Genomic DNA, 20220 nt, shown 5'->3' with positions numbered 1-20220 from the left:
ACAAGGATGTCCCTGGTATCTCCTAAGCTCTTTGGAGGAGATGGTGCTCCATGCCATGGACTTGACTGTGACAGGGCTTGTGGCATCCAGTGTCACTAAGAACATTAAAGATGACAGTATATTCCTACCTTATGCCCCTCAACTCCCAGCTCACTTTCATCCTGCTATTTGGCATGATAAGTAAGCTGCTGATGGTGTGACCATGGACCTCTTGCTTCCCACACCAACCTTCCTCTTCTAAGTTCTTGGTTTTAGATACCCAAGAACTGCTGCCTCCGCAGTCACAGCAGCCGAAGGAGAAAAGGAGAGAGCAGCAGCAGAGCAGGGACAAGGAGCTTTTCTTTTATTCATTCATGGGATGTGGGCGTCGCTGGCTGGGCCAAGGTTTAATGCACATCCCTAATTGCCCCCTTGAGAAGGAACTGCCTTCTTGAACCGCTGCAGCCCATGTGGTGTAGGTATTCCCATAGTGTTGTTAGGGAGGGAGTTCCAGCAATAGTGAAGGAACAGCATTATGGTTCCAAGTCAAGATGGTTAGTGGCTTGGAGGGGAACTTCAAGGTGGTGGTGTTCCCAATTGTCTGCTGTCCTTGTCCTTCTAGATGGTAGGGTCATGGGTTTGGAAGGTGCTGTCTAAGGAGCCTTGGTGAGTTCCTGCAGTGCATCTTGTATATGGTACACACTGCTGCTACTGTGCGTCAGTGGTGGAGGGAGTGAATGTTTGTAGATGGGTTGCCAATCAAACAGGCTGCTTTGTCCTGGGTGGTATAACCTCCTTGAGTGTTTTTGGAGCTGCACTGATCCAAGCCAGTGGAGAGTATTCCATCACACTCCTGACTTGTGCCTTGTAGATGGTGGACAGGCTTTGGGAGTCAGAAGTGAGTTACTTGCTGCAGGATTCCTAACCTCTGACCTACTCTTGCAGCCACAGTATTTATATAGCTAGTCCAGTTCAATTTCTGGTCAATGGTAACCCCCCCATGATGTTGATAGTGGGGAATTCAGCAATAGTACTGCCATTGAGTGTCATGGGGAGGTGGTTAGATTCTCTCTTGTTGGAGATGGTCATTGCCTGGAGCTCGTGTAGCACAAATGTTACTTGCCATTTGTCAGCCCAAGCCTGGATATTGTCCAGGTCATACTGCATTTGGACATGGACTGCTTCAGTATCTGAGGAGTCGGGAATGGTGCTGAACATTGTGCAATCCCCAAATATCCCCACTTCTGACCTTATGATGGAAGGAAGGTCACTGATGAAGCAGCTGAAGATGGTTGGGCCTAGGACACTACCCTGAGGAACTCCTGCAGTGATGTCCTTGAACTGAGATGATTGACCTCCAACAACCACAATCATATCCCCTTGTGCTAGGTATGGCTCCAACCAGCAGAGAATTTTCCCCCTGATTCCCATTTACTCCAGTTTTGCCAGGGCTCCTTGATGCCACACTTGGTCAATTGCTGCCTTGAAGTCAAGGCCAGTCACTCTCACCTCACCTCTGGAGTTCAGCTCTTTTGTCCAACAAAGGTTGTAATGAGATCAGGAGGTGAGTGACCCTGGCGAAACCCAAGCTGAGTGTCAGTGAGCAGGTTATTGCTAAGCAAGTGCCACTTGATAGTACTATTGATGACTCCTTCCATCACTTCACTGATGATCGAGAGTAGACTGATGAGGTGGTAATTGGCCAAGTTGGATTTGTCCTACTTTTTGTGTAGAGGACATACCTGGGCAATTTTCCACATTTCTGGGTAAATGCTAGAGTCGTAGTTGTACTGGAACAGCTTGGCTAGGGGCACAGCAAGTTCTGCAGCACAAATCTTCAGTACTATTGCTGGAATATTGTCAGGGCCCATAGCTTTTGCAGTACCCAGTGCTTTCAGCTGTTTCTTGATATCACGTGGAGTGAATCAAATTGGCTGAAGACTGGCATCTGTGATGGTGGGGACCTCTGGAGGAGGCTGAGATGGATCGTCCACTCAGCACTTCTGGCTGAAGATGGTTTCAAATACTTCAGCCTTATTTTTTGCACTGATGTGCTGGGCTCCCCTGGACTTTATCGGTACTTGCAGCCACCAGCACAGATACTGACACTACACTTACTTGGAAGCTAGAATAGAGAGTTGGGATCAGCATGTGGTTCGTTATGCTGGCATGAGAGACCTGCAACCTGTTCAAGAGTAAAGGATGGTTTATTTGCCAGCTCACTGGAGGTCAAGGTCACAGATATGTGCTGCTGCAAATGACTCAGGTGAGGACATCCATGTGGCAGCATACAGGAGAGCACTGATGGGCATTGAACACCAAGGTTCTGGGTGCATGGGCTGGCCTGCTGTGCAGCCTCCTGGAGGAATCCAGCTCCAAGTTGACAGAAGGCATGGCACAGATCTTGCCTTCTCTGCAACATCCGCTTCATCTCCCTGGCATGTTGCTGATCCAGAATCACTGTCACTGCTGCCTCACACCAGTGTAACCTTTGTGTATACAGGCCACCTACTCTTCCCCCTACACCTGGCCAAGCCTCACCCAAGTACCTCCAAAAACACTCCAGGCTACTTCCAATTGAAAAATTGCAATAGAAAATTTTCTCAAAAATCACTTTACACTACCCGCAATTTGGTTGCTTGGCCCTTTAAATAACAGAAATGCAGGACCTACTTCATAGCAGAACGCTTATTACTTGCATAGTAATCCAAGAATTAGTTGCCAAATTTGGTATCCTGGCATAAGGATAGTGCCAAGGACTTCTCATGCACGCAGGGGTGTCCCCCACTTATGTCCTTCTCCTCACAGCGTAAGGACCATACAAGAAGTAGCTGAGGGTGAAGGGCACCTCACAAAAGCAGCCCTAGGCCCCTGTAGCACCATTAAAGGCAGCACTACACAATTGAATTTCACATCCCTTATATATTGCAACTGACTTAAAGCGTCTGCCATCAAGCCAAAGCAAGAAAAAGCATTTCATTTTTGTCATACCTCAGTCAGGGAATGCTGATATTAATATGGAGTTTTTCAGTATAACTCTTTCACATCTGTGGCTAAAAAATATTGCTTGAGTAGATGAGCATTCACCCTGAAACTAAGACATTCCATATATTTTTCACAGAATTTAGTTTAGTTTAAATATTAACGTATCCTGCTTTCTCTTCTCACTTGGCAAGTGCCCCAGGTATGGGAGTTCTGAATACTTTAGCCTTTTTAAAAGGTGCCAGTCAAAACCAACACCCACTTTTGCATTTGCAGCCATCATGGCTGGGTTGAAATAGCTGCTCTTGATAACTGGCCGAACCAACAAACTCTTTTAAAAGAGGAACATCCCCATCCTCAATGATGGGGCAGCACAGCATGTGAGTGCAAAAGACAAGGCTGGAGTTTTTTTTAAATATTCTTTCATGGAGTGTGGGCATCGCTGGCTAGGCCAGCATTAATTGCCCAACCCTAATTGCCCTTGAGAAGGTGATGGTGAGTCACCTTCTTGAACTGCTGCAGTCCATGTGGTGTAGGTACACCCACAGTGCTGTTTGGAAGGGAGTTCCAGCTTTGGTTGACAGTGAAGGAATAGCAATATAGTTACAAGTCAGGATGGTGCATGGCTTGGAGGAGATCTTTCAGATGGAACTTGAAGTGTCTGCCATCATCTTCAACCAAAGTGCCAAGTGAATGATCCATCTTGGCCTCCTCCTGAGTCATTCTTAACAGAAACCAGCCTTCAGCTAATTTGATTTGCTCTGGAAGATACCAAGAATTTGCTGAGCACACTATATACAGTAAAGGCTATACACCCCAATAATATTCCAGCTGAAGTGCTGAAGACTTGTACTCCAGGATTAACAGTGCCTCTTGTAAAAAGCTGTTCCAGCACAGCTACAACACCACTGGCATCTACCCGACAAAGTGGAAATTTGCCCCAAGTAGGAAGAACAAGTTCAATGTGGCAATTACCACCCCACCAGTCTACTCTCAAGCATCAGCAAAGTGATGGAAGGTGTCGTCAACAGTGCTAAGCAACAGGCACTTACACAGCGAAAACCTGCTCACTGATGCTCAGTTTGGGTTCCACCAGCTTCACTCAGCTCCAGGCTTAATTACAGCCTTGGTCCAAACATGGACAAAAGAGTGGAATTCCAGAGGGGAGAAGACAGTGACATCAAGGTGACATTTGACTAAGTATGGCATCAAAGTAAAAGGCCTAGTAAAATTAAAGTCAATAGGAATCAGAGGGAACCTCTCTCCACAGGTTGCAGTCAATACTAGCATAAAAGAAGATGACTATGGCCAGGTGATGCATAAGTGCATGGACGCGCAGTAACCCAGAAAGTACTGCAAGGGCCAATCAAAAGTTGTCCCATTTAGGATAACACATGTGCACAGCTGTCACACAAAAAACTAAAGGTTCCACACATTGAAATGAACAGATTTCCCACAACAAAATAACTAAAGTGAACATTGACTGTGCTTGTTGGAGGTCAATCATCTAGCCCAGTATATCACTGCAGGAATTCCTCACGGCACAGTCTTAGGCCCAGCCATTATCAGCTGCTGAATTGATGACTTTTCCTCCATCATAAGGTCAGAAGCAGGATGTTCACTGGTGATTGCACAATGTTGAGTTTTATTTGCAACTCTTCAAATACTAAAACAACCCATACCTAAATGCAGCAAGGTCTGGAAAACATTCAGGCTTGGGTTAATAAGTGGCAAGTAACATTTGTGCCGTACAAGTGCCAGGCCATGATCATCTCCAACAAGAGAAATCAAATTCCTATCAGCAACATTCTGGGGATCACCACTGACCAGGAACTAAACTGGACTAGCCATATAACTACTGTGGCTACAAGGGCAGATCTTATGGTGGGAGTTTTGCAGTGAGTAACCCACCTCCTGATCTCCCAAAGCCTGTCCATCATCTACAAGGCACAGGTCAGGAGTGTGATGGAATACTCTCCACTCACCTGAATGACTGCAGCTCCAAAAATACTCAAGAAGCTTAACACCATCCAGGACAAAGTAGCCTGCTTGGTTGGCACCTTCAACATTCACCCCTTCCACCACTAGTACACAGTTTCCACAGTGTGTACCATCTACAAGATGCACTGTAGAAAGTTGCAAAGGCTTCCTCAATAGCATCCCTCAAACCCACCACCTCTACCACCTAGAAGGACAAAGGCAACAGGCACATGGGAACACCACCACTTGCAAGCTATCCTCCAAGTCACACATGACTTAGAATAATATAGACATTCCTTCAATGTCACGGGGTCAATATTACCGGAACTCCCTAACAGCACTGTGAGACTACCTTCACCTAAAAGACTGCAATGGTTCAAGACCGCAGCTGACCTCCACCTCCACAAGGGCAACAAATGCCAGCCATGCCAGTGACGCCCACCACTCATGAATGAATAACAAAAAAAAATCAATTTGTTTGAAAATAGCACCAGTGAAGTATCAATGTCATTTGTAGTTTACACCGCATCCCACCCCCGAGAAAAAAAGTGTAAGAGTTTGCATTTGCTTTAAAGCGAGCTGCATTAGGATCTGGGAAGGCAGAAGGAATGCATAACCAGTGGGAAACGATTTGTTTTGATCTGTTCCACGCTAACTTCACAATCGGCTGACTAAAGCTACAGATTTTAATTCGCTATTAGTAGAAACAGGCAGACACTAAAAGATGAAGCGTGCCCGTTTTGCCAGTGAATTTGCACACCCCGTTACTGTCCCTCCGGCCAGCCGGACCTCCCCAGTGAAGGGACGGTGTGTGTATGGGCATGTGTGTTCGGCGGGGGTAGCTAGCTGCCTGCCTGTTGCTGCCGGCCCTGAGGCTCGGCTGGTTTGCAGCTGACAGCGCCCCAAGGGCGTGGCTCTGACCCACATTCGCCGAGGAGTTGCTGCTGGATCGGGGGAGACTGACTGCAGGGAGAGCCTGAACCAGGGAAAGGAAATTGAACCAGAAGAGGAGGGGGGTTGGTGGAGAGAGAGAGAGAGAGAAATGGGAAAGGAAACGGGTACAATGGAGAGCGGGGTGAAGTTTGAAGATGAGGAGTTTTTAAAATCGAGCAGATTGCTTTCTCACCGAGAGGAAACGCCGCCAGAAGAGACAGAGCATCACAAGCGAGACCCTCACGGAATAAACACCCATGTCAAGGTGAGAGCTCGGACCCGGGGAACTGCCAGTCCTCTACCCCGGGAACTGCCAGTCCTCTACCCCCGGAACTGCCAGCCCTCTACCCCGGGAACTGCCAGCCCTCTACCCCGGGAACTGCCAGCCCTCTACCCCCGGGAACTGCCAGTCCTCTACCCCGGGAACTGCCAGCCCTCTACCCCCGGGAACTGCCAGCCTTCTACCCTGGGAACTGCCAGCCCTCTTACCCTGGGAACTGCCAGCCCTCTACCCTGGGAACTGCCAGCCCTCTACCCTGGGAACTGCCAGCCCTCTACCCTGGGAACTGCCAGCCCTCTACCCTCGGGAACTGCCAGCCCTCTACCCTGGGAACTGCCAGCCCTCTACCCTGGGAACTGCCAGCCCTCTACCCTGGGAACTGCCAGCCCTCTACCCTGGGAACTGCCAGCCCTCTACCCTCGGGAACTGCCAGCCCTCTACCCTGGGAACTGCCAGTCCTCTACCCTGGGAACTGCCAGTCCTCTACCCTCGGGAACTGCCAGCCCTCTACCCTGGGAACTGCCAGCCCTCTACCCTGGGAACTGCCAGCCCTCTACCCTGGGAACTGCCAGCCCTCTACCCTGGGAACTGCCAGCCCTCTACCCTCGGGAACTGCCAGCCCTCTACCCTGGGAACTGCCAGCCCTCTACCCTGGGAACTGCCAGTCCTCTACCCTCGGGAACTGCCAGCCCTCTACCCTGGGAACTGCCAGCCCTCTTACCCCGGGAACTGCCAGCCCTCTTACCCCGGGAACTGCCAGCCCTCTTACCCCGGGAACTGCCAGCCCTCTACCCCGGGAACTGCCAGTCCTCTACCCCGGGAACTGCCAGCCCTCTACCCTGGGGAACTGCCAGCCCTCTACCCTGGGAACTGCCAGCCCTCTACCCCCGGGAACTGCCAGTTCTCTACCCCCGGGAACTGCCAGTCCTCTACCCCCGGGAACTGCCAGTTCTCTACCCCCGGGAACTGCCAGTCCTCTACCCCCGGGAAACTGCCAGTCCTCTACCCCGGGAAACTGCCAGTCCTCTACCCCCGGGAACTGCCAGCCCTCTACCCCGGGAAACTGCCAGTCCTCTACCCCGGGAACTGCCAGTCCTCTACCCCCGACCGACCTTAAACCGTATGTGCTCCTCACTTGGTCGAATAGCAGCTTGTGGGAGGCGGCAGGTACAGATTTATTGTAAGTGCCCACCCACCCTATAATGTGATTGTGACCGGCAGCGGGGTTGAGTTCAAACAGACACGACCCTAGACTCTGAAGGACGAGAGGCAAGAAGTTTGTGTCCTGCTGTGTGCAAGGTTAGTGTCACCCAGACCCCCTTTTCGTATTGCGCAGAGGCGCATCAGTCACGAAGTAGAGATAATGTAGAAAAGATTAAAACGTGTAAATTTGTACACGATCATCAACTCAGCTATTCTGGTGAAGTCGCTCAGCTTATTCGATGTTTTAAAAGGCGTGCTGGACATGGTGCCTGTGCTGACTGATGTACCCTACACTCTGTCTCTCCCTCCCTCCCTCCCTCCAGGTCTCTTTCGAAGATGTGCTTGCAGAACCTGCTGGTACGCAAAGTTTCGACGGAATCTGGATTTGCAGCCACGTCTCGTTTGAGTTCAGTAAATTTTTGCTGTATAAAGTGTTCACTCTGATCCTCGCCATTCCCCTGGCCTTCATCATTGGCATTCTCTTTGCCGTCTTAAGTTATATCCACATTTGGTAAGCGTGCCTCTTCCCTAAATCCAGGGAGCGGTGTTCTGTTTTGCAGCTTTCCTGCTCCAATTGATAGGCAGTTATAAATTATTTGTAATGGATAAGGCAACATTTATTTCATCTTAGAGATGAAGTCTTATTGTGCTAATATGGAAATGTCTTCCCTGCTAATAAGAGGCTCAGTTTGCCAACACAAACTAAACATTCAGCTTTGCATGGTCTTGAAATTCCTGCATGGATGTCATTCCCACACCCATTCTCCCAATCTCAAAATTCCCTGTCAATCTAATAGCCTGCATATAAAAATGAGTGTAAATCAGAATAAACAATCAGAGCCTAAGGAAAGCTTTGAGCTGCTTGTCAGAGTGGAGCATCTCATGGTGTGATTAGTTAGTTTGACTTCTCCCCTCATCCTTCAGCCCAAAACTGTTTTCCCCTGTAAGTTGCTGGAAGTGTGACCAGATAACTGGCAACTAAATGAACAACAGAACCATCAGTCTATTTCCTTAACCAGTGAGAGTGAAGGATTGAAAAAGAAATAAGAACTACACAGGAAGAATTGTAGTCAAATGAAATATAGGGAGAGAGAAAGCAAGACTAAATTAAGAGAAAGCAAGGAATAAAATGCAGGAAGGAAAAATGGGATTTTTGTAGTCCAGAGCAGTGGATAGTGATGGTAGAGGCTCCAATTTTCTTTCAATCACATGGCTGACCAGCAATCTCTGCTGCTCTTACCGCCATATTATTTTATTCATTCAAGGGATGTGCTGGGCCAGCATTTATTGCCCATCCCTAATTGCCCTCGTTCGGAGGCATTTAAGAGTCAACCACATTGCTATGGAGCTGGAGTCACATGTAAGGACAACAGATTTCCTTCCCTAAAGGGCATTAATGAACAAGATGGGTTTTTACGACAATCAGCAATGGTTTCATGGTCATCATCAGGCTTTTAATTCCAGGTTTTTTAAATGAATTAAAATTTCATCATCTGCTGTGGTGGGAGCATTACCGTGGGTCTCTGGATTACCAGTCTGTGACAATACCACTGTGCCACCGCCTCCCCAGAGGGATATGTTGAAAGGATTTACAAGCGGACGTACAACCTGTTTGGCCGCATTATGAACATATTTTCCTTTGCTGGAATGGGGTTCAAACCCTGAGCTTCAGGCGTTATGCTCCTCACTTTAGGACACATCCCACTGTGCCACAAGACTGCCTCAACAATTTACTACCTGTAGGATTGAGACTCTACAGTTTAAATTGTGCCTTTTCCGGGTTGCAGAGATATTATAGCAATATAAATCTCATTTTGGCGGGGGGAAGAAAGTACTTGCGCCCTAACTTCTTGTGGTGAGGTTAATGGTCATTTAATGTGCAAATGCAGCAAATTCATGACACTTAAAGGATGGCTGAGAGAGAGAAGTCATTTCCATGAGGCGAGAAGTAAAGTATTTCTTCCTCACCACATTTAATACTTGCACATTAATAGCAGCAACACCATTAAATTAAATTATTTTGGCAGCAACTTCTGGACTAATATTTCTGAATTGAAACTTGTTTTCATTATTCAACCATCATTCATGCAGATTGGCAGGTAGATGGAGTTGAGATGCAAATCAGGTATGATCTAATTGAATAGCGGAACAGGCTCAAAGGGCCTATGCCTGACCCTATGTTCATATATTTCTGAGCAAAATTAGAGGCCACTTACTGTTAGCGAAGGAAGATAGAATCAGAAGAGGAAATCTAGAAAGAAAGCGACAGAAGATGACAGAGTGAACCAAAAAGGCTGAGCAAAAAGAGAGAGAAAGCTCTTTTTCTCAAGTATAGGATAGTCACTCATCAATCCAAAAGGAATTCAGGAGAAACTTCTTTACCCAGAGATTGGAACTTGCTGTTACGTGGAGTAGTTGAGTTGAACAGCATAGATGCTTTTAAGGAGAAGCTAGATAAACATACGAGGGAGAAATGAATAGAAGGGTATGCTGTTAGGGTTTAGACAATGTATGGTAGGAGGAGGCGCGAGTGGAGCATAAACACCAGCACAGGCCATTTGGGCTGAACTATCTGTTTCCACATTGTAAATTTTGTTTCATTAATCACAAATGGTTAAGTACCTGAAATCAGGGAAGTCTTTAAACTTTTAATGTGACTTATGCTAATTCCATAAAAATGCGTTAAAGCAGACAGAAGATACAGAGCATGTCTTAATGAGGGTGGAAAAAATGCTGAAAACATTGTAACCGAAAATATAAACATGGTTTCATTTGCTGCAACACCTGAAAATTTGGTTGTAATTTTCAGAGAACCTCTGAGCAAGCACAGTTGCAGAGAATTCATGTATAAGGCTTTATTACTTGGGGATGTAGCCTGTTTAATGGGAAGAGATGTGCTTGGGTGGAGAGATTAATAAACAGCATAAAAGATCAGAGATTTGGACATATTCTTATTGTGCTCATAACTCATTTAAGCCCATAGTTCCTTGATCCTTTAGGCCATGTATTTGATAGCCAGAAAGCACTTGTTACTGGCTGCAAATATGCAGGAAATTCTAGCGCAAGGACTGTATATTTTGGCAACAAATGCAATGTAAAATCAATGTTGTATTAATGAATTATTGTATGTTGATTCCAAATCTTTCTAACTTTTAAAGATAATTAAAATATACTCACGTTCTTAATGTTTAAAACATTAAAATAGAATAAAACATTATATTTGGCTATTAGGATATTTTCAGTTTGATAGGACATTTGAACGTTACAAAATGGAAAAGTGTGGAAAATTGAAATGAGAAAATACTGAAGGTACACAGGACAGTTAGCTTCTGAAAGAGGAAGTTTAATATTTCGGGTGGAATTCCTCATCAGAATAGGCATGATGATGTAGGAGAAGTCCCTTTTACAGAGATTAAAGGGGGAGGGGAAAGCAACAGGTAGATGTCCAGAGTTCAAATAAGCTTATTACTGTGGATGTTAAACAAATTCATTTTATGGGATATTCGCTATCATACCAGCACACACACAATCAATCTGTTCCAGGCATATACCAGTGACAGTAGGGAATTGATTTAAGGTAGGATGTTGATGCAGCTCTTAGTGGATTGATAATGCACAGATTGAAATGCTGAGTTTTCCATATGTTGACTTATATCATTATGAATCTGTAAGATGATTGTGAATAACTGAGTCCATGTCTTAACTTCAGGTTTCTTATGCCCATTGTGAAGTCCTTTTTGATGATGCTGCCCTCTGTTAAAATCATCTGGAAAACTATTATGGACAATTTCATTTCTCCTCTGTGTCAGAGTATAGGACACTGCTGCTCTGCAGTCAATTTCCGCTTCACTCGAACTTAAAGAAGCAAGAAAAAGATGGTTGGTGATCCGAGGACAACCAGTACCTAAAAGGATTTTTTTCCAGATCTTATGACAAAAGACTAACATTATCTTTCTTATATTTTTCATTCCAAATGCACTTTCAGAAAGTATCTGACATCTTTTTAAGTATATACGCACTTTTGCATAAAGTTCATTTAAGTATGTACGCTTATAATTGATATTTTCTATTATAAGCCAGGATGCACACTGTCTGGTAATTAAGGAAGATTTTACAAAGATATTGCCATGCAATAATTAAATCTTGTATTATATGTCAAGAAATGCTCATATCCACTTAATACCATATGGTTAAAGCAAAATCCAATCATTTGAGAAGAAACAGCTATAATTTTTTTTAAGTTTTGAGAGTTGGAAATAGATTAGTTTTAGTAATTATTCTGTTATTTGGAAATGTTAGAAGGCAAAGCTGAAGAAATAGAATTCATTTCACCTGCTTCAGGCTGATCAATAAGCAGCAACCATGCAGAGGGTGTATTTGCAAAAGTAACGATATAAATAATACTCAAACAAAACAATTTGTAGTACATAGCACATTTTCAAAATATGATCTCCAACTCCCATAGACTTAATTTTTATGGCTAGGGACTTGTGTTGCTCTTATTAACATATTCTCTTATGTCTTCCTCACTGGCCTTATGACTTCATCCACCCTAATTTCCAGCTGGTCCAAAATGCTCATCCATCAGTTTTCTTTACTGAACTACATTGGCTTCCAGTTCTGTGGTACATTAAGTTTAAAATTCTTACCTTCATCTTTAAATCCTGCTATTGCCTTCCCCCTATCTTATCTCTTCCAACTCTGGCTTTTTCTCCATCCCCTCATTCCTTTGCCAGACCAGTATTGGCAGCTTTTAATCACCGTCTCACTATTTTATGGATAGCCTTCCCTGAAACCCTCTGCCTCTGCTCTTTATAACTTTCAAATCCTTCTTAAAATCCAAGCTTTCAGTCACTGCTCCTAATGCCCTCATCCATGTCTCGACATCCATTTACTTACCTATTCTTCTTTCCCACTCTTTCACTGTAAAGCACATTGCGATGTTCTCTATGCTAAGGACAGTATTTAAATGCAAGTCAGGTTGAGCAGTTTGGGCCTATACTCATTGCAGTTTAGAAGAATGAGAGGTGATCCTATTGAAAAGTACAGCACAAAATTCTGAGGGGTTCAACAGTAAATGCTGAATGTTTCCTCTTGTGGGGGAATTTAAAATTAGGGGGCACAGTTTCAAAATAAGGGGTCGCACGTTTAAGATGGAGATGAGGATGAATTTCTTTTCTCAGGGGGTCATTAGTGTTTGGAATTTTCTTCCGCAGAGGTCAGTGGTGGCTGGGTCATTGAATATACTCAAGGCTCAGTTAGACAGTTTTTTGGAGTCACAAGGGAGTCATGGGTTATGGGGGGGAGGGGGGCGGGGAGGGGATGGGGACAGGCAGGAAAGTGGAGTTAAAGCCACAATCAAAGCAGCCATGGCCCTATTGAATGATGGAGCAGGCTCGAGAGGACGAATGACTTACTTCCGATTCTGTTTCTTATGATCTTATGTAAGTCATCACAGGTGTGGTTGTGTACCCAATGCTTTAATTGAGATATGAGATTCAGAACAATCTCATTTGTTTCTGTTTAAATGATTAGGTTTTACTTTTTTCATGTCCACTTAATATGGTAAAATTATTCAAAATGTATACACACCTTTATGATGCTGAATTTTGTGACTTCATTGGCCAAAATTATGCTATTGTAACAATGTACAATAGTGAAATGTTGGTCATCTTTTACACATTGTATTTTGCAGTTCTTTAAAAGATTGTGTGCACTGCACTTATGTAATCAACTGTTTGTATAAATCTACTGCGTAATGTTTGTACATCAGTGGAATAGCTACACCTGTGTTTAAAAAGGCTGAGCCCTGTGCACAGATTGTACCCAGTTAAGATTTATTTTGAGGTACCATTATAAAGTTATAAATTAAAACAGTTCAGTGGCATCAAGCTTTTCTATTTATTACCCCTACAAGATGTGGTCCAATATTAGCTTGAAACCAGAATCAATTTTAATAAGAGCTTAAATATTACATTTAGAGTCAGTTTATCATGTAGACTGTATGATTACTGAATGCAGTTTATCTTTTAGGTTTATCTTTTAAAAAAAGATTGCACTCTGACTTCTGTGCCTGGCCTGTAGCATTGTCTAAATTGTATTATCTTACAAACCAAAACAGAACAGATTCTGTTCTGTGCTGAGTTAACTGACCACAGCCAGGGCAACAATTGAAGTACCAAAACTGATTCAATATTCTTTGGCTATGGAAAGCTCACCACAAAGTACCAAGAGGAAGCTTGCAGGCGGAACTGTAAAGTCAGCCTTCTGGAAGGGCCAGCTGCTATAAAGTTGTCACATTGAGTGCAAACTGTAAATGTAGCCTTGTTAAACTATGGCAATCTTGGACTTTGAACTTACTGTACTGTAACCAAGAGAACCCAGTTACGGTTGAGATACTGCACTCTTGTCTTCAAACCTGTAATGATTTATACTCTGCTGATTAATAGCCACTGTTTCAAATGCTGATTTTAACTTCAATGCATAATTAAAGTACTATTTATAATCTCACCACCTAAACCTAAATTCCAATTGTAATCTCAAAGCCTAACTAAATTATCAACCTCAGTACATAACCTAAATGCCAGATGTAATCTCAATTCTTGACCTTATGGCAAACTAAATTGAATATCTTATTGAAGATGCAGAAAATTTGGATTTATTTTAAAGTACTAGCTAGGACCAGCAGCTAAGGCACCAAAGCGTACACAAACAGTCGCAGCCTTACTTGAAAGCTAAAAACTTGTACAAAGGAAAAACAAAAATAAAAATACCTGGAAAAACTCAGCAGGTCTGGCAGCATCTGCGGAGAGGAATACAGTTAACGTTTCGAGTCCGTATGACTCTTCAACAGAATTAAGTAAATGTTGAAGAGTCATACGGACTCGAAACGTTAACTGTGTTCCTCTCTGCAGATGCTGCCAGACCTGCTGAGTTTTTCCAGGTATTTTTATTTTTTTTTTTGTTTTGATATATAAACTCTGCTCATTTGCAACCTTGGTGGAGAAGCACCTGGAGTCCTCATGCGTAATAAAGGAAACACTTGAATATTGCATCTGGACTCCGAGTGTTGAAATTTTGTACCAGAGTATTCCTCGGACCTTTCAATTGGCGCTGCAAGCAGGGTACAAAGGACGCAGGACACCGAATGGGAACCGGGACGAGTCACAGTGTGAGTACATTTTTATTCATACTAAACCCGACTCCACCCCGACCCAGGAAGTGTCAGGCACCCCGCGTATCCGAAACCAAGGCTCCAGGCAATAGTTCAAGGGGTGGTAAGGGTGGGGTAGAAACGCTTGTATTATAGATTGTTATAATTACATCCAGTATTAGTCGCAAGTAACGAGTTCGGTCAGAAAGGACCCAGGTAAGAACCGTACCGCTGACGACAACTACACCCTGTCCGTCTTACCCAGATAAGGCCAGTAGTGACAAACTCGAGTAGGGACTAGAGGGATCCCTGACGCAGCATTTAGCTGACAAAATAAGAAATTGATAGGCAAAATGATAAAGAACAATTGGAACTCATTTGACTCACCCACTGATCAGAGAAAATGGTGGGATAATCTAAAAAAAAGACAAAGATGATAAAGCATGGATCTTAATGTTAAGACAACACGTAGAGTTAAGTAAGCAAGTAAACAGAATGTTGGCCAACAAATCCCAAAATGAAGAGCGAGTACAGCCAAAAAAAATCTCATGTCAGTTTCACCAGCTTTAACACAGCCACCAGCAGCTCCACAATACGCAGATAATGTAGATTAGAACGGGCTGGTGGAACAGGCAGCAGGATATGAGGAACAACGGGAAGCGAGTTGGGAATCAGCACCCCCATATCCCGTGGCCCCAATTAAGATAGAGTATGTGCCCCTGGTGCCCGGACAACCAGGCAGACCAGGCACAGCAACAAGCCAATTTCTGAGCCTTTCGAGCAGAAATAGCACAAGTCTTAGGGCAAGCCCCAGTTAATTGGAATATAGTGACTGGAGTAAAACAAGAAAAGGGCGAGGGTGCCCATGAATATGGCAATTGGAAGTTTGAGGCATATTGTAACTACGGGGGTGTAGGTGCTGCACCGAACCAAGACGATGTACAGTTTATGCAGTTGTACAAAGATGGCCTTAGCCTGGCCCACCAGGCAATCCTAAACACCGGGCTAGTGGATAAAAACACATATGGTGAGCTAGAAAGATGGGCCACCGGGGTAGATAACCACATAGGGAAAACTAGGATAAAGGTGTCGGCAGTGGAGATTACAGACCCCACTGAAACAGTGGCCACTGTGATACCCGTCCCTAAACCCGAGGTGTGCTTTAATTGTAAAAACCCGAACATAAAATATTTACAGTTTTAGATGTAGCCAATAGATTTTGGTTGATACCACTGGACCAGGAATCCCAAGATAAATTCACTTTCACAGTGGGAGGGAGACAGTATACCTGGGTGAGGCTCCCACAGGGATTCCACAACAGCCCAAACATCTTCCATCAGGTCACGAGTGAGAAGCTGAGTCAGTGCGACGTAGAGTCTTACAATATGTAGATGATATCCTAATAGCGTCAGAATCAGAAAGTGGCCACATCGGAGCCCTCTTCGTAGTCTTAAGGACACTGAAAAATACTGGATTCAAGATAAATCCCAAAAAGCCGTAAGTAGGGCAAACACTGGTTAGGTACTTAGGACATGAGATCAGTCAGGGAAACAAGATCCTACCACAGGACAGGAAAATGGCCATCACGGACATGCCTCGCCCCATCACAATAAGGGGGGTCCGAAAGGTCACGGGGCTGTTCAACCAAGGCCGCAGCTTCCTACCCCAGTTTGCAGCAACGACCGCGCCAAGACAGAGCTTAGTAAAGGGAGGAAAGCCCGGGGCAGAAAAGATCAAATGGGGACCAGAGCAAGAGACAGCGTTTATAGAGTTGAAGGCTGGTCTCATGTCAGCACCGGCCCTCAAGCTACCGGACATGTCCCGACCATTCCACGTTTACAGCAGTATAGATGGGGATTTTTACAACGCAGCAGTGACACAACAGTGAGGAGTAAGTATGAGATCCGTAGCATATTATTCCACACAGCAGTCCCCTGTAGTGAAGGGACTGGCCAGGTGCGTGGCAGCGTTAGACTGTGCCGCGTGGGCAGTCCGGGTGTGTGGACCTGTCACCATGTCACACCCAGCATACTTTAGTGGAGTTGTTAAACACTGAGAAACTGAAAGCAGTGTCAGACTCCAGACGGGCAGCATGGGAAGCTGTGTTACTACCAAAAGATAAGGCAGTACAGATCATAAGGGACACTTAATCCAGCAGATATCCGAAGGGGAACCGCACCAGTGTCAGATGAGATTAGACCAAGAGCTGGAGGGGGGGCATCTCAGATGAACCACTTGGGAACCCAGATTTGATCTTCTATGTGGATGGATCTAGAAGATAAATAAACGGGCAATTTCGGACTGGGTGGGCAGTCGTAGACCAGAATGAAGAGGCTATCCTAAAAGGGGGATTAGAAGGGACACTGTCAGTTCAGGTAGCTGAACTGATTGCCCTTACGGAGGCCCTCAAAGCAGCTACAGGCAAGAGGGTGAACGTGTATACTGACAGCTGGTATGCATTTGGGGTAGTCCACGACTACATGGTAGCATGGAATAGGAGGAGATTCATTACCTCAGCAGGGGGGCACATAAGGCACGAGAATGTAGTACGAGAGTTAGTGGAAGCAGCTCGGGCGCCCGCAGAAGCGGCAGTTATTCAAATACAGGCGCATAGGAAGGTGGAAAACCAGCAACAAAGGGGTAATGCTGGCAGACGCAGCGGCCAAAGAGGCAGACGAGGAAGAGGAACCGCGCATAGTCCGGTTGGCTGCATATAGCCCAGAGGAGATGAATGTGCAGAAATTACAGGCAGATACAGATCCCGAGGAGAAGGAAAAATGGGGAAGGGCAGGGGCCACCAGGGGAAAAGACAGAATTTGGAGGTAAGGGTTGTTAGCAATGGCCCCGAATTGTATACAATACACCCTGTTGAAACTGTATCACAAACCAGACCACAGCGGACGGGGCAGTATGCTTAGTAGACTGCTTCAGAACTGGTGGTGGACTGGCATTGGCAGGGATATAGCCAAGTATTGTCAGAGATGCATCATTTGCGCCCAGCACAACCCTGGCAAACCGAGCAAAGTAAGGCTATCTATCACACCAGCCGCGCCCCAAGGGCCCATGGGAAAACCTACAGATAGATTTTACGGGACCCCTTCCCGACAGCAGGGGAAAGAAATACTGCCTGGTCATAACCGACCAGTTCACTAGGTGGGTGGGGGCTTTCCCCACCAGGGGCTGCAGCACCACCATGGTCGCAAAGACCCTTGCTTTTGAAGTAGTACCAAGGTGGGGAATCCCTTTACAGATAGATTTGGATCAAGGAACGCATTTTACGGGCAGTATTATGAAAAGGACGTGTGAGCTGCTAGGGGTAAAACAAATTTCATGTACCTTAACATCCACAAAGCTCAGGAGTGGTAGAACGTATGAACCGCACATTAAAAAACGCTATTGGAAAGGCAATCGCAGCAACTGGTAGGGGAAGGGTGGTTGTGCTACCCTGCATATTGATGTGACTGAGGGCTACCCCTAACAGGACAACTGGGGTAACCCCTTATGAGTTGATGACCGGGAGGGCTATGCGCTTGCCAGAGGACATAGCCACCAGAAGCGAGGATATGGGACCCATCAGAGATAAAATTAAAAACTATATTAAGCAATTGGATGGACAGCTAAAGGAATTACAACAGGAAATGAAGGACCAACAGGCTATCAGGGATTTAGCAGAGAGGACAAAAGGGGGGCCCCTGTCACCACAGGCTGAGGTTGGAGACACGGTGTTTGTTCAAATCACCCCTAGCCAACCAGGTTTTGCCCCTAAATGGACTGGACCGTACGAAATTATTTTGACCAGCGATTCTTGTGCCTGCGTCGATATGAAGGGAAAAGGTAGGTGGAAACACTGGTCGCAACTGAAAAGGCATGATGCAAGTAAGAAAGACTGAATTACCGGGCAGTGGGGGGAAAACGGGCAACGAGCAGTCCATACTGTGTTAGCCAAGTGGTTTAGGATTCATTCCCAATCTGGAGGACTGGCCATCCGAAAGACAAAGGGGGAATCCTCAAATACAGGGAGGGTCACCGTGGGCTGTGCACAAGGAGGGGTGAAAAGGAGAAAGCTGCCTCTTATATACGACCTAACCACTGGTGATCACCAGCAGCATGCTTCATTACAGAAATAACAATAACCGGGTAACCTTCACGCCAAGATGAAAAAAAGCTGGGTGTCGATGATCATTACCAGGGCCCTGGCTATCACAGCCACCAGCATACAAATCGTAAACCGTGAAGCAGCAGCCGGTATGGGCTTAAAGTACAAGAATGTCAGCAACGGATATTGCGTGAAAGGAGATGTGAATGTCACAACGGAAAGGTCAATGCTCTTCAAGTGTGGCACCGGGGCTTATGCAACTATCCGTTGGAATGAGCGATGGAGAGAGCCTAGGGCAGAGCTCGCATATGGGAATGGAACTCCGATGGAAAAATGAGGGCCCAGTATGCTTCCAGATCAGCGATGGTTCGGACAGACCCTGGACATGTGCGAAGGGGGCACAGGTCCAGATACAATGTGTGAGAGATTTTTCGCAATTTACCTTCACACCCTGGGACAACAACAAGTGGGGTCACTGTCCCAGGGAGGACGACTTGGGAATGACAGATACCTGGCATTGGATCTTGAGGCCCAAACACGCAGAGTTGACTAAAACGGCGGACCCCGGACCGACATCACCCCGCTATCACAGGACACGATGACACCACAGAGACTATCTTGCCCAGACATGACCCCTGGGCCACAGAATAGACTGGTACTGTATGCGGACAGTGAACTATTGTATGATAACGTTAAACATGAAATTGTACCAGTATTTGTGAACCTGGCAGGTATACAGCTGCCTGAGTATTGCAGTAACCAAGCGCCCCTATGAAAACTATACAAATGACTGAGTAAGGCTGTGATTAATCAGACGGCCGATGCCACGGGCGCCAATAGATTCAGGGGACATGCTGCTTTCCACCGCCAGAAGAGAGGGTTAGTTAACAATGTACCGACAGGGGTGAACACAGGTAAACTCTCTCGACATTCAAGGAATCAACTCCAAGGTCATGAATCTTAAAGGGATCATGTGGCAGCTGCTCATAAGAGCAGCGAAGGGCGGAGAAACAGCAGCAGCCCTAGGGGGCAAGAGTGTGGCATCTCTATTGGAAAGCGTACACGTTATAGAGACCCATGCCAAAACCACCAATCAATTAATAGAAATGGAGGAAAGACAAGAGGAGAGCACCCAAAAAAGCCAGCTGTGCCACGCTTACGGCCAGTGGATGATTGGGCAATTAAGACATAATCTGGCCCAGATCCAAAGTGGGGAGGTACCGGGCTGGATCAACAGTGCCCGGTTGCAGGGCATGGCCAAGAACCCAAGCGTCATTGATACCTGTACATTGAAAGGAATGACCAGGGTGTATCCGGTGATTCAGAAGTGCACCACAAACCAAATGAACATGATAGGCATGGTATGGGCAATCCCCTCAGTCACAGCAGACACAGGCCCGCACCCTCAGTACCAACATTGGGTTAATCCAAAACAACGACTCCCTCCGGAACTACCCCATAGACATGCATGCCATACACAAGAATGAGGGCATACATGGGGTATCACTGAGTGGGTGCAGGAGGAAAGGTAGCCTCACGATTCTCCCCCATCCAGTCAGAACTGAGGGGGCTGGACAAATGCGGGTACAACCGAACGGAGGGTTGTATGTTAGA

The 20220-nt window shown here is 45.7% G+C and overlaps 1 protein-coding gene and 1 long non-coding RNA gene across 2 annotated transcripts in view; one reads left to right on the top strand and one right to left on the bottom strand.

Moving 5' to 3' along the window:
• Nucleotides 1–7513, bottom strand: part of LOC144696588 (uncharacterized) — a 54327-nt gene extending 46814 nt beyond the window's left edge. Inside the window, exon 1 of the long non-coding RNA XR_013580207.1 lies at nucleotides 7471–7513. This is a non-coding gene — a long non-coding RNA (uncharacterized LOC144696588). The remainder of the gene's footprint in view (nucleotides 1–7470) is intronic.
• LOC144696585 (caveolin-2-like) lies at nucleotides 5630–13244 on the top strand. The gene is made up of 3 exons (XM_078568046.1): nucleotides 5630–6139; nucleotides 7681–7868; nucleotides 11067–13244. Exons 1-3 carry the CDS (start codon nucleotides 5984–5986, stop codon nucleotides 11215–11217), a joined length of 495 nt encoding a protein of 164 aa, XP_078424172.1. The 5' UTR covers nucleotides 5630–5983; the 3' UTR covers nucleotides 11218–13244.
• Nucleotides 13245–20220: the final 6976 nt, after the last annotated feature.

The sequence above is a fragment of the Cetorhinus maximus genome, chromosome 22, assembly GCF_964194155.1.
Source record: "Cetorhinus maximus chromosome 22, sCetMax3.hap1.1, whole genome shotgun sequence".
NCBI classification, from domain to species: Eukaryota; Metazoa; Chordata; class Chondrichthyes; order Lamniformes; family Cetorhinidae; genus Cetorhinus; species Cetorhinus maximus.
The sequence above is the reverse complement of the archived record's forward strand: the minus strand, read 5'-3'. Positions and strand labels throughout refer to the sequence as shown.

Coding starts and splice junctions, on each gene's coding strand:
- LOC144696585 (XM_078568046.1), top strand. CDS start 5,984: ATGGGAAAGGAAACGGGTACAATGGAGAGCGGGGTGAAGTTTGAAGAT. Junction 6,140..7,680: donor GAATAAACACCCATGTCAAG/GTGAGAGCTCGG, acceptor CCCTCCCTCCAG/GTCTCTTTCGAAGATGTGCT. Junction 7,869..11,066: donor TTAAGTTATATCCACATTTG/GTAAGCGTGCCT, acceptor TCTTAACTTCAG/GTTTCTTATGCCCATTGTGA.